The 13,080-nt window shown below is 60.5% G+C and overlaps 2 protein-coding genes across 2 annotated transcripts; both read right to left on the bottom strand.

The window, feature by feature from the left end:
- On the bottom strand, positions 1–1,929 carry CSF3 (colony stimulating factor 3). Its single transcript, XM_054281677.1, has 5 exons — positions 1,914–1,929; positions 1,250–1,419; positions 829–936; positions 563–709; positions 1–171 (listed from the first exon to the last, which is right to left on the bottom strand). The coding sequence occupies exons 1-5, from the start codon at positions 1,927–1,929 to the stop codon at positions 1–3; spliced, it is 612 nt and encodes a 203-aa protein (XP_054137652.1).
- A 2,301-nt stretch (positions 1,930–4,230) lies between these two features.
- Positions 4,231–11,502, bottom strand: PSMD3 (proteasome 26S subunit, non-ATPase 3). Its single transcript, XM_054281666.1, has 12 exons — positions 11,285–11,502; positions 10,193–10,383; positions 8,979–9,116; positions 8,692–8,828; positions 7,449–7,639; positions 7,179–7,282; positions 5,677–5,791; positions 5,430–5,549; positions 5,248–5,351; positions 4,899–5,054; positions 4,762–4,812; positions 4,231–4,677 (listed from the first exon to the last, which is right to left on the bottom strand). Exons 1-12 carry the CDS (start codon positions 11,454–11,456, stop codon positions 4,600–4,602), a joined length of 1,557 nt encoding a protein of 518 aa, XP_054137641.1. The 5' UTR covers positions 11,457–11,502; the 3' UTR covers positions 4,231–4,599.
- Positions 11,503–13,080: the final 1,578 nt, after the last annotated feature.

Here is a 13,080-nt window from a genome sequence, read left to right as displayed (position 1 = left end):
TCAGAGGCTGGCGAGGTGCCGCAGTGCCCGGTACGCCGTCTCCAGGAACCGCTGGAAGTTGGCCAGGATGAAGAAGCCGCCGACTTGGTGGTGGAATTGGGAGGAGAAGGTGGGCACGGGGTCCTGGTTCTCTGTGGGGTACGTCACCGTGGCCAGGCCCAGGTCCTCCATCTGCAGCCAGGCAGAGGCAGAGGCGTCAGCTCCAGGCTTGGAGATGCCCCCCTGCCCCCGTGTGGCCCTTCATGGGCATGCAAATCCCACTGTGCCCACCCAACTCTTGGGATACAGCTCCCACCCTGCCCACCAAATCCTGTGAATACAACCCCTGCCATGCCCACTCATCCTTGTGAATGCAGCCCCTGCCATGCCCACCCATCTCTTGGGATACAGCCCCTGCCATGCCCACCCATCCTTGTGAATACAACCCCTGCCATGTGAATACAGCCCCCACCATTCCCACCCTTCCTTTGGGATGCAGCCCCCATCGTGCCCACCCCTCCTTTGGCATGCAGCCCCTGCTTTACCCACCTGTCCCCACAAAGTCCCCCCTTTGCCCCCTCACCTGCTGCTGGATGTTGGAGGACAGGTTGGCCATGTCCAGCTGCAGGGTGTCCACCAGCCCAGCGTGCCCGGGCAGCAGGGCACGGATGGTGGCCAGAGAGCCGTGGTAGACGCGGAGGCCGGCGCGGATCTGGCTGAAGCAGGTCTCCTGTGGTGGGCATGGCGTGGTCAGTGGGGCTGGGCATGGCCTGGCCACCAAGACACGGAGGCTCTGGGGTGGCCTGAGCCGCGAGCAGCTCGTGGCAGGGGTGGGCTGCCCGCACTCACTGCCTGGAAGGTGCGTTTGTGACACTGCTCCAGCGGCGCCTGCGCGATGTCCAGGTCCTGCCGCACCAGCAGCAGCTCGTCCTCCTTGCACAGCTGGAGGGTGTCACACTGTGGACAAAGGGGACAAGCTGAGGATACCAGAGGACCCCAACACACCCAGCACCCCCAACATCCCATCCCAAACCTGTGGGACCCTGGAGTGGAGTCGGTGCCGTGGGGACGGAGGTGTGGCTGTTGTGTACCCAGGAGGGTCACCACACGTCCCCCGTGGGTGCCCCAGCACCCTGGGGCTGAGCCTTGGGCAGTGCAGGGGACACTGCTGGCTCCTGGCCCTGCGGCGCTGATAAGGGCAGGGAGGGGGTCACCTTATCTGTGACCTCGCAGTGGCTGCCATCCCCCCTCGGCAGCGTGTGGGACTCACCACCAGGCGCTGCAGCGCAGCCACGTCCCCGCGGATCTTGCGGGTGAACTCGAGGTTCCTCTGCAGGAAGAGCTGGAAGTCCTGGTCCCCTGAGAGCTCGGTCAGCGGTGCCCCGTGCAGCGCCCACCACGGTGCCCACAGCAGCACAGCCAGCAGCAGTGCCAGCCCACCTGTGGGGACAGCAGGTCAGCGCCCACCCCACGGAGCCCCGACCCCACAGCTGGGATGGGCTCAGCAAGCAGGACCACTCTGGGGATGGTGGCAGCAGCAGCGTGGCCTGGGGACAGGGCAGAGACCCCAAAAGGGGAGAGACACCAGTGCTCCCAGTGCCAAGGACAGCAGCAGGGGACTCTGGATGTGTGGGTGCAGCAGGTGCCACAGGTAGGGTGGGTTTAGGGTTGCTCTGGGGGCAGTGTGGGCAGTGGTCCCATGGGCAAAGTGGGTTTAGGAGTGGTTTGGGGGCAATGGGAGCAGTGGGTGCTGTGGGCAAAGTGGGTTTTAGGGGTGGTTTGGGAGCAATGGGAGCAGTGGGTGCTGTGGTTGTGGGGGCAGTGGGTGCTGTGGGCACAGTGGGTTTTAGGGGTGGTTTGGGTGTAACAGGAGCAGCAGGGGAAGCGGGTGCAATGGGAGCAGTGGGAGATGGGGGTGCACCGTGGCTACTCACGGGTGAGGAAGCACATGGTGGGTGCCCGGCTCGGTGTCTCCTCCTCTGTGCAGCGCGGCCCTGCCCAGCCCGGCCCGGCTCCTCTCGCTCCTGCCTGGCTGTTCATTGATCGGGTGGCATTTATAGCGCACATGGGTCTCGGGGATTCTCACCGATGAGGCAACAGCGCGATTGCTTCACTGCCTTAATCACAGCATGCAAATCTCCCGGACCGGGTGCTCGGCCGCGGCCTCAGCCCGGGCTTTCCGGGGCCGGTGGGCAGCGGTGCCCCTCGGTGTGGCTGCAGCCCCCGGTGCTGCCCGGGCAGCGGGGCGGGTGCCGGGACGGGCAGGAGGTGCCTCGGTGACTCATTAACCTGCTCGCCGGGCTCCCACCGCGCTGGCCAGGTGTGCCAGAGCCCAGCACAGCAGGGTCGTGTGCGGGGTCACTCACAGGGTCACTCGCAGGCGGCCGGCCAAGGGGATGGTGGCTTCTCGCAGCCGCTGTCACTCTGGGGTTGTCCCCATCCCCGGCCAGGCGGGCAGCACCCCCTGGCAGCCCCCCCACACACCAGGGTGGGCGCTGGCGGTGTGACCTTCACGGTGGTGGCACCAACTGCAGTGAGACCCGGTCCAGGCAGGTGCCCAAGGCTGTGGCTCCCCGGGGCAGCACCACGGGGTCAGATCCTGCCCTGCTGGGCGCTGTGGGGCCGGGTTGTGCCCAGTGCAGCGCCAAGCACCGGCCCCATCGTGCTGACCCCACCCGTGAGGGGCCAAACCCCCCTCTGACCCTGCGGGGAAGAGGCTTCCAGGGCAGCCCTTGGCACGGGCTGGCTGCTCCCGGCCCCGTTGCGTGTACGAGGGAATTTTGGCTCGTGCCGGTTCCCGCAAGTCCTTCCAGGATCTGCTGGCCGGGTGCCAGCTGGCCGGCTCGGGCTCGGCACGGGCTTCCCGGGGCACGGGAGGCGCCGGCTCCCCTCACAGCCCCGGCCGGGGTGAGCCCAGGGCAGGACTGGGCTGGGGAGGCTCATCCTGCACCCCTGACCCGCGGCTGGGCCCCATCGCTGCCCTCCTGGGGGCCGTGGGGACAGGGATGGGGATGGGGACAGGGATGGGAACAGGGAACCTGGTTTCTGCAAGTTGCAGATATTGGTGGGCACTGGGATGGGCCACGCACCCATTGGGGTAATTTGTGGGGTACAGTTAGTGGGGTGCAGCCACAGCACCACTCCCAGAAGCTGAAAGTCCTGGAAGTTTCTGCCTCCAGCTGGGAAATAAACCCCCATCAGTGCAGCCAATCCATGGGTACCAAGCAGAGCCTTCCTGGCACAGCCAGGTGTGAACTCTAAAAATTACTGCTGACCTCCCTTGGAACCTGGCAGCACTAAACGTTCTGCCCTCTGGGTGTGTGAGAGGACCTTGCCAGCAGTCTGTTAATGGGATTTTTGGGAGAAACAGCCCCCCCAGCTCTGCCTGTCCCCACCCTGGTGGCCATTGAGGGGCTCAGGGTGGTCCCCTCAGTCTGAGCACCCACAGGACCAGCCCAGAGGGTGAGGATTTGCCCTCTCAGCAGGATGGTGCTTTCAGGAATTGTGCTGGCAGCGTGGGGGGGGGTTGAATCAGTGCCCAAAGGCCCTGTCAGCTTTCCAGGGAAGGAAGTGGTTTCAGATATGAAACTGGGGGTGTTAGGGGGAGGAGATGGCCCAGCAAACCCCCACCATGGGGCTGGAGCTGCTCAGTCCAGGGACTGTTCCAAGAACCCACCCCACTCTTGTATCAGCCTCGTGGCCACCCTTCCTCTTCCTGGGGCCCAACCTGGGCACCCTCAGCCCCTTCCTGGCATCTGCCAGCTGCCCAGTGCTCCTGGGATGTCCCTGTGTCCCCAGTCCCAGCCCCCCTGGCTGGGCTCTTGCCTTCTCTGGTGTCCCCCAGAGATCCCCAGAGCGGGAATGGGCTGGGACAGCCCCGCTCTTGACCTGCAGCCCTGGCTGCCATCCCGGCATGGGCGGGGCTGGGAGATTCCCAGATTTTCTCAGAGGACTCATCCCAGATGCTGATGGGAGCCACCTGGAGTGGCTGCATGTCTCCTGTCCCCATCACCCCCAGAGTTGTTGTGGGGGGCTCTGTGTCTTTCTTGAAGGAATCCTCCTGGGATACCATCCTGGAGCTGCTGGGGCCATTCCCAGCACCACTGAGACAAAGCTCCAGTCCCCCAGGATGGCCTGACCAGCTCCAGTCCCATCTCTGATGCCTCACCCGAGGGAGAGAGAGCAGAGACCCCAAACCAGCCCCATGCCCCTTCCTCATCCCAACAAACCCCCAGCAGGAGCCACCAGGGCTGGTGTTTTTCCATCTTTTATTTTAAAAGTCATAATTGAAGTTTAACAAAGTTTGACCCCGTTGTGGGAGCTGGGAGGGCACCAGTGGAGACCCCACTCCTGCTCCCTCCAGCCCCGCTCCCCTCGCTGCCCCCCGGCATCGGCTCCGATGTCACCACAGGGATCCTTTGAAGGATGTTTTATTGGGGAGGGGGTCCCACCACAAGTGCAGGTGGTCAGGGGGTGTGGGCCCAGGGAACCCCCCCTGTGTCCCCTCCCACAGTACAGACATGCAGGGATTTATAAAAGGGGGTCTGGGGGGGACGGAGGGCCCTGCTCAGCCACCATCTGTCCAAGGGACAAATAAAAAAGCACAGCCAGGGCCCAGGGTCACGGGAAACCATCGTCATCGTCCTCTGCCATCTCCTTGGCAAACTCCAGGTCCTGCTGCTCACGCTCCCGGCGCTCCTGGAAAGCAAAGGCGGAGGTTGGTGGCAGCTGGGGACAGGAGCCACATCCTTCCCGTGGCCGTGGTGGCCGCAGAGATCTCACCTCTGCAGATTCCAAGTCCTTGTTGTACGATTTGGGTGGGAACCTCATGGCCTGGAGAAAAAGAAGAGGAGGAGCTCAGAGCTGAGCCAGCCCTGAGCCACGTCCTGCTGTCCCCACCAGGGACAGGCTGTGCTCACCTTCACGGACATGTTGTGGATGTCGAGGCAGAAGGAGATGCGCTGGTGGAAGGCCAGCTGGGGCTCCCGTGTGGAGTAGATGTCGATCATCTCCTTGGACTGCACGTAGCCCTTCTCGTGGTTGATGCTGGCCTCGATCACGCCGTCCCGGATGGCCTGCGAGCCCGGGCACGGGGCAGGGCACGGGGTGTCCCCAGGGGCTCACACAGAGTCCCCTGAGCGTCCCCCAGCTCTCCCTGGAGGAGCCTCCACCCAAACCCAGCGGTGCTGCAGGGAGGGGTGTGGGGGAACGGGGCAGGGTGGGGGCTGTGGGCACATCCCACAGGGATGGGATTCCCTGTGCTGGTACCTTGGCAACGATGAACTCGGCGTCCTCGGGGCTGTCCAGCTGCAGCTTCTGGGCGATGTCAGCCAGGGAGATGCGCGAGTAGGAGAGGCTGATCATGCGGACACCTGCAGGACAAGGGAGGGGATGCAGCCCCCCAGGCCTGCCCAGCCTGCTGGGGGTCCCCAAACACCCTCCCCTCCTACCTGTCTTGATGACGTTGTGCCTCAGCCGAATGATCAGGGTGTAGGTGCCATCAGCCTGGAACTTGTCCCCAAACTGGTCAAGGACTTGGTTGAACTTGGCCAGGTTCCCTGTCCTGACGGCTGGAGGGAAGAAGGTGGGAATGGGGGAAGGAGAAAGGGAATTCCCACTGGGTCCCCTCCCACTGAGGATATTCCATGATCCCCTGACCCTGCAGGAAGGACATGCAGGCAGGGTGGGCAGCCATACCCTGGGTCAGCAGGAAGTAGGGCATGAGCGAGCGCTTGAGCGAGGGCTGCCGGAACTGGAGCCTGTCCGGGATCTCCCCGAGGAGCAGCTCCACCACGATGAGCAGCTTGTGCACCTGGGGCACAGCAAGACTCTGAGTGAGTCCCCACGGGGCCTGAAACTGTCCCTGTGCACTCCAAGAGGTCTTGCACCCATCCCCGTGGGGCACAAGACTCCAGGAGATTCCAAACCTGTTCCTGTCCCAAATCTGGACTGGAAGGTCCCAGATTTGTCCCTGGGAAGTTCCAAACCAGGGAGATCCTGCACCTGTCATCCCTGCAGGGCCCAACACCCTGGGAAATCCCAAATCTGTCCCCATGGGGCCTGACCGTGGGAGATCCCACAACTGTCCCTGCAGAGCCCAACCCTGGGGGCTCCCAGATCTCATCCTGAAAGGCGCCAAGCCTGGGAGGTCCCAGAACCATCCCCGTGGAGCCCAACCCTGGGGAGCCCTGGACCTGATCCTAGGAAGTGCCAAATCCCAAGGGATCTGACATCCAAGGAGGTCCCAAACCTGGGAGATCCCAAACTAAACTCCATGGAGCCTGACATCCGAGAAGGTCCCACATCCAACCCCTGTGAGATCCCAACCCTGGGAGCTCCCAACCCGAATTCCATGGGGTCTGACATCCCAGAAGGTCCCAAACCTGGGAGTTCTCAAACCTGGGAGGTCCCAACCCAAATTCCACAGTGCCTGACATCCCAGAAGGTCCCAAACCTGGGAGCTCCCAAACCTGGTAGTTCCCAACCCAAATTCCATGGCCCTTGACAGCCTAGAAGGTCCCAAACCTTGGAGTTCACAACCATCTGTGAACACCCAAACCTTGGAGTTCCCAAACTAAATTCCACGGAGTCTGACATCCCAGAAGGTCCCAAACCTGGGAGCTCCCAAACCAAATTCCATGGAGTCTGACATCCCAGAAGGTCCCAAACCCGGGAGATCCCAAACCAAATTCCACAGTGCCTGACATCCCAGAAGGTCCCAAACCTGGTAGCTCCCAACCCAAATTCCATGGGGTCTGACATCCCAGGAGGTCCCAAACCTGGTAGTTCCCAAACCAAATTCCATGCGGTCTGACAGCCCAGAAGGTCCCACATCCAAGCCCTGTGAGATCCCAAACCTGTGAGCTCCCAAACCAAATTCCATGGAGTCTGACATCCCAGAAGGTCCCAAACCTGGGAGCTCCCAAACCTGTGAGCTCCAAAACAAAATTCCATGGGGTCTGACATCCAAGAAGGTCCCAAACCTGGGAGCTCCCAAACCTGTGAGCTCCAAAACAAAATTCCATGGGGTCTGACATCCAAGAAGGTCCCAAACCTGGGAGCTCCCAAACCTGGTAGCTCCCAACCCAAATTCCATGGCGCCTGACATCCTGAAAGGTCCCATAACCAACCCCTGTGAGATCCCAACCCCGAGGGGTCTCAGCCCCAAGCCAGGGGGCTCCTGCCCCCTCCTCACTCACCGTCTGCTTGAAGCCCACGGCCGTGTGCTGCGGCGCCTTGCGCAGGGCGTTGGTCATGGTGCGCCGCGCCTCCGAGTACTCCAGCTGGATGGCCTTGATCCGCCCTGCGCCCACACGGGGCGGGTGGGGAAAGCCACCCAGTGAATCCAACCTGACCTACACGGATGGGGCTCCAAATCCTGCCTGGAAGCCCCACCTCCAGCTGATCAAAGGGGTTCTCTGAGGAACCGGAGGTGCCGGGAGGCAGCGCAGGCGCCGAGCCCCGCTCACCTGTGTAGTACAGGTACCGAGCCCACTCGTTGTTGTTGGCCTGCTCGGGGAACACGGATTTGGAGACGAGTTTTTCAGCCTGGTCGTAGAGGTTGTAGTGGAGGTAATTCCTCAGGAGCAGGTTCAGGAGCGTGGCCTGGCCGTCGGCGTCGTGGCGCAGCGTGGCCGTGCGGAGCCGGGCGTGCAGGAAGCTGTGGGGGGGGACAGGGAGTCAGGGAACAGGGAGGAAAACAGGGGGATCAAACTCAGGGAAAGCCCCCCACAAAAAGAGAGAGGAAAACAGGGGGATCAAATCAGGGACAGCCCCCCACAAAAAGAGAGAGGAAAACAGGGGGATCAAATCAGGGACAGCTCTCCACAAAAAGAGAGAAGAAAATGGGGGATCAAGCTCTTCCCACAAAAAGAGGGAGGAAAACAAGGGGATCAAGCTCTTCCCACAAAAAGAGGGAGGAAAACAGAAGGATCAAGCTCAGGGACAGCCCCTCACAGGAAGACGGAGGAAAACAGGGGGGATCAAGCTCTTCCCACAGGAAGAGAGAGGAAAAGAGGGGGATCAAGCTCAGGGAAAGCCCCCCACAAAAAGAGGGAGGAAAAGAGGGGGATCAAGCTCAGGGATCCTTTTAAGGATGTTTTATTGGGAAGGGGTCCCACCAAAAGTGCAGGTGGTCAGGGAATGTGAGCCCAGGGAACCCCCTGTGTCTCCTCCCACAGTACAGACATGCAGAGATTTATAAAAGGGGGTCTGGGGGGGACGGAGGGCTCTGGAGTTTAGTTTGGGATCTCCTCCCATAGGAAGAGGGAGGAAAACAGGGGGATCAAATCAGGGACAGCCCTCCATAAAAAGAGGGAGGAAAACACGGGGATCAACTCTTCCCACAGGAAGAGGGAGGAAAACAGGGGGGATCAAATCCGGGACAGCCCTCCATAAAAAGAGGGAGGAAAACAAGGGGATCAAGCTCAGGGAAAGCCCCCCACAAAAAGAGGGAGGAAAACAGGGAGATCCAGCTCTTCCCACAAAAAGAGGGAGGAAAACAAGGGGATCAAGCTCTTCCCACAAAAAGAGGGAGGAAAAGAGGGGGATCAAGTTCAGGGACAACCCCCCACAAAAAGAGGGAGGAAAACAGGGGGATCAAGCTCAGGGACATCCCCTCACAGGTAGAGGGACAAAAACAGAGGGATCAAGCTCTTCCCACAAAAAGAGGGAGGAAAAGAGGGGGATCAAGCTCAGGGACAGCCACCCCACCTCCGGACCACGTCGAGTTTGTTGAGGAATTCGTAGATGCGGGAGTGGTAGTAGTAGCACTTGGCCACCACCAGGTCCAGGGCCCGGCGGTTCTGGGAGCTGATCTTCTGCATCAGGTCATCGGACACCTTCTGAGCCTGAGGGACAGCAAGGGAGGTCAGAGCAGGGGGACTGATCCCAGGAGGGGCAGAGACTACCCGGGCTGTGGGGAACAAGCAAACACTGCTGGGATGAGGGACAGCACGGGGCAGAGGCAGGGGATGCTGTGGGGCAGCTCAGGGTCTCACCTCGGGGTACCTCTTGCTGTTCATCAGGTAGATGACGAGCAGCAGCTGCAGGTAAGCCTCCACCTCTGGCAGGAGAGGGGCTGAGGCTGCTTTCCCTGTCCTTGGGCGGAACTGCAGCTCAGCTTCTGTGTCCATGGACTGAGGGGAGAGAGAAATTCGGGATCACTGTCCCTGTGTGGAGACAGCAGCCAGCCCAGGACTGCAAGGACCTGTCCCTGCTCACATCTGTGTCTGAGCAGAGGGGCTGCTCATCCCCAGTGTCACCAAAACCCACTGCCCTGATCCAGAGGCTCCTTGGAGAGGGAAAGAATCACGGAATTCCAGGTTTTTTGAGTTGGAGGGGCCTTCAAGTTCATCCCTACCCTGCCACCTTCCACTAAATGAGGTTTTTCCAAGCCTTGTCCAACCCAGCCATGGACACTTCCAGGCATGGGGCAGCCACAACTTTCCTGGGAAATCCATTCTGGTGCTTCACTGCCCTCACAGGGAAGAATTTCTGGCCAATATCCCATCTAAACCCACCCTCTGTCAGTGGCAAGCCATTCCCCCTTGTCCTGTCACTCCAAGCCCTTGTAAATATTCCCTCTCCATCTTTCCTGTTGCTTCTTCAGATACTGGGAGACCACAATAAGTTCACCCCTAAACCTTCTCTTCTTCAGGGTGAACAATCCCAATTGTCCTTGTCCTTCCTCACAGCTGAGCTGCTCCATCCCTTTGAATATCCTTTGGATTCACTCCTACACCTCCACATCCTTCCTGTGCTGGGGCAATGTTGTTGCAGGCTCCTAGCTGGGTAATAATTAGCATTATTTATCATTGCAGAAGGCTGACCAATTGTTTTATTCTACTATATTAAACTATATTTACTAAGAAGCTCATCACTTTTACAGACAGTCTGATACAGCTTTGAATTAAGTGGTCATTCTCTTTAAACTGACCAGTTTTAAACTAAAACTTTAAACTAAACACCATCACCAGCGTCTAACCAAGAAATCCCCCTTTGGTAAACAACCTCCATAACACATCCCACACGTGCACAACAACAGGTGCAGCAAGTGCAGATAAGAATTGTTTCTCATTCTTTTCTCTGATTTTCTCACAGGAAAACACCTGGGGAAGTCCTCGGTTGCTCTCTGTGGCCAGAGAGAATTCTACAGGGGGTAGGGGGGTGTCAGCAGAGCAGGGCAGAGGGGAGGGCAGCAGGTGTCCCCTACCTCCTCCAGGAACCCCAGCAGGAAGTCCCTGACAGTGCAGTTGGAGGTGAAGAAGCCGTGGATGGCCTTGTGCAGCACGTTGGGGTTGAGGCGGCGCGAGGTGGAGGGCAGAGCCCGCAGGGCCCTCAGGACGTAGCGCGGCTCCTTCCCCGACACCGCCTTCTCCAGCTGCTTCACGTGCTCCTTGATGTCTGTGGGGACACACACGGACACCCCTCAGCCCAAATCCCCTGCCAGCACAGCCAGGGCTGCCCCCTCACCCTGTCCTGCTGTTCTAATGTGCCTCTGCCCATGCCCTTGGTGTCCCCAGTGATCCCACCTGCCCTGTTTGGAGCTTCACGTGCTCCTTGATGTCTATGGGGGAAAAATCCTCTGCCAGCAGCACCCCAGAGCACAGCTAGGGCTGTCCCCTCGCCCTGTCCTGCTGCTCTGAGCTCCCTCTGCCCATGCCCTTGGTGTCCCCAGTATCCCACCTGCCCTGTTTGGAGCAGCGGGGTGGAGAGGCCCTTGCAGAGTTTTCTCCCTCTGCACCCCCGTGGGGTCCCAGCACAGCAGCCCCCCTGTCCCTCACAGTCTGTCCCCAAACACGCCCTCACCCTTACAATTCCCTTCTACAGTGATGGCCCCAAAACACAGTTCCATCCCCCATTCTCCAGTGATCCCAAAACAAATCTCCCCCTTCCATTCTGTCACACACTGCCCCAAACACCCTTCTCCAGTGTCTCCCGCACAGAAAACACAGCTCCCATCTCCATTTCCCTCCCTAAACCCCTTTCCCTATGGTGACACCCCCCCAAACACACCTCCCCTCTCCCTTTCCCTTTCCCCAAAGTGTCCCCTACCCTAAACTCAGCTCTCATTTCTCTTTCCCTCAGAGCCCCCATCACTGATCTCATCATTCCCCTCCTCCATCACCTTTTCTCAGCCCCCCTCACGTACCCCCACCCTGACCCCCTCAGGGCTTCCTGTACCTCCCCCCAATCCCCCCCTCCAACACCCCCAGTCTGTGCCAGGCCCCCTTCAACCCCCAACCCCCTCAGTCCCCCCCTCATCCCCACAGACACCCCCATTACAACAACACCCCCCCCTCACCCTCCAGCGTGATCGCGTCCAGCTCCCGCTGCGGCTGCCGCTCTCCGCCCGCCTCGGGGGCCACCGGCGCCGCCTCCTCGTGCATCTCGACGTCGGGAGGCGCGGGCGGGGGTCCCTCCGGGGGTGCCTTGGCCTTGTCGCCGCGGCGGCGGGACGCGCCGTCCTGCTTCATGGCGTGACACTGCACAACGGGCCGCCAGGCGCGACCAGCCGAGCGACGAGCGACACACGATCGTCTCCTTCCGCCTTTCGCTCGGCCGTTTCCGCCCTCACTCGGGTTGTTCCGTCGCGCTTTCGGAGAGCTCACACAGAGCTCGGGGAGTTCCGGCGCGCCCGCTCGTGGAGTTTCGTGATGATCTCGGGTGTTTCCGTCTTCGCTCGTGGATTTTCGCCTGCATTTTCGGGCGTTATCGTCGAGCCCTCTCGGAAGGTTCCGGTATCAATCGGCTTCTTTCGCCGCTCTCCTTCGGGAATCTCCGTAGAGCTTTCGGGCGTTTCCGCCGGGTGCTGAGCTGTTCCCGCCTTTTGGGGGCGCGAGCGAGTCTTCGGTGAGGTCCCGTGAGGGGCTTGTCCATGAGGGGGCATACCGTGAAAGGGGCTTGTCTGTGAGGGGGATCCCGTGAAGGATCCCGTGAGGAGCTGGTCTGTGAGGGAGCATCCCGTGAAAGGGGCTTGTCTGTGAGGGGGATCCCCTGAAGGGTCCTGTGAGGGGCTTCATTGCCCTGTATTGTCTGTGAGGGGGATCCCGTGAAGGGTCCCGTGAGGGGCCGGGCTGGGATCGGGGATTCTGTGAGGGGCCGGGCTGGGGCCAGGTCGGGACTCCCGTGAAGGGTCCCATGAGGGGCTGGGCTGGGACTGGAAATTCTGTGAGGGGTCCCGTGAGGGGCCGCACTAGGACAAGGTCGGGGGTCCCATGAAGGGTCCCGTGAGGGACTTGTCTGTGAGGGGGCACTCCGTGGAGGGTCCCTTGAGGGACTTGTCTGTGAGGGGGCATCCTGTGAAGCGTCCCGTGAGGGGCCGGCCTGGGACCGGGGATTTTCTGAGACCTCCCGTGTGGGGCTGGGCTGGGACAAGGTGGGGGAACCCGTGAGGGGTCCCATGAGGGGCTGGGCTGGGATCAGGGATTTTCTGAGGGGTCCCTTGTGGTCCATGTGGGGTCGGTCTGGGACCAGGGACCCCGCAAAGGGTCCCTTGTGGGCTTGGGGACCCTGTGAGGGGCTGGGCTGGGATCGGGAATCCCGTGAGTGAGGAGGGAGCTGGGAGCAGGGGTCTCATGAGGGGCCAGGTTGAAGCTGGGAGTTCTGCGAGGGATCTGGTCTGGGACTGAGGCCAAAGGGTCTCGTGGTGGTTCCAGGTTGGAGCTGGGCTTTCCTCGTAGCTGTTGCAAGGCAGAGCCTGGTCGCTGGTGCTCCCAGAACCATCAGTCCCCACTCAGGTGGGCAGTGCTGCCCTTGCTGCAGGCACCCATGGCCTCCAGAGACCCTCCCAGGGTCCCACAATCTGAGGGACCCCCCTGATTTCCCTCCAGGGATAAGTGCCTGTATTTTTCTTATAGCATCCTGAGCTTGTCAGATGTGCTGTGGAACCAAAACCACACAAAATTAAGAAATTGACTTTGACAGCACGCAATTATGTATCAAAAAATCCTCTTTTATTTATAGAGTGATAACGAGAGTATGATTGCTCCAAAGTGCTCCATGTGTCCATTGAACATCTCAGGGATGATGGCAGTGCTGGGACCAGGGAGGTGTCAGTAAAACAAATCCACTTTGACATCCAACCTTTAGTACCCATAA

The sequence above is a fragment of the Melozone crissalis genome, unplaced genomic scaffold (assembly GCF_028551555.1).
Source record: "Melozone crissalis strain CALT ecotype California unplaced genomic scaffold, PUWL_Pcris_2 ptg000032l_1, whole genome shotgun sequence".
Taxonomy (NCBI): Eukaryota; Metazoa; Chordata; class Aves; order Passeriformes; family Passerellidae; genus Melozone; species Melozone crissalis.
The sequence above is the reverse complement of the archived record's forward strand: the minus strand, read 5'-3'. Positions and strand labels throughout refer to the sequence as shown.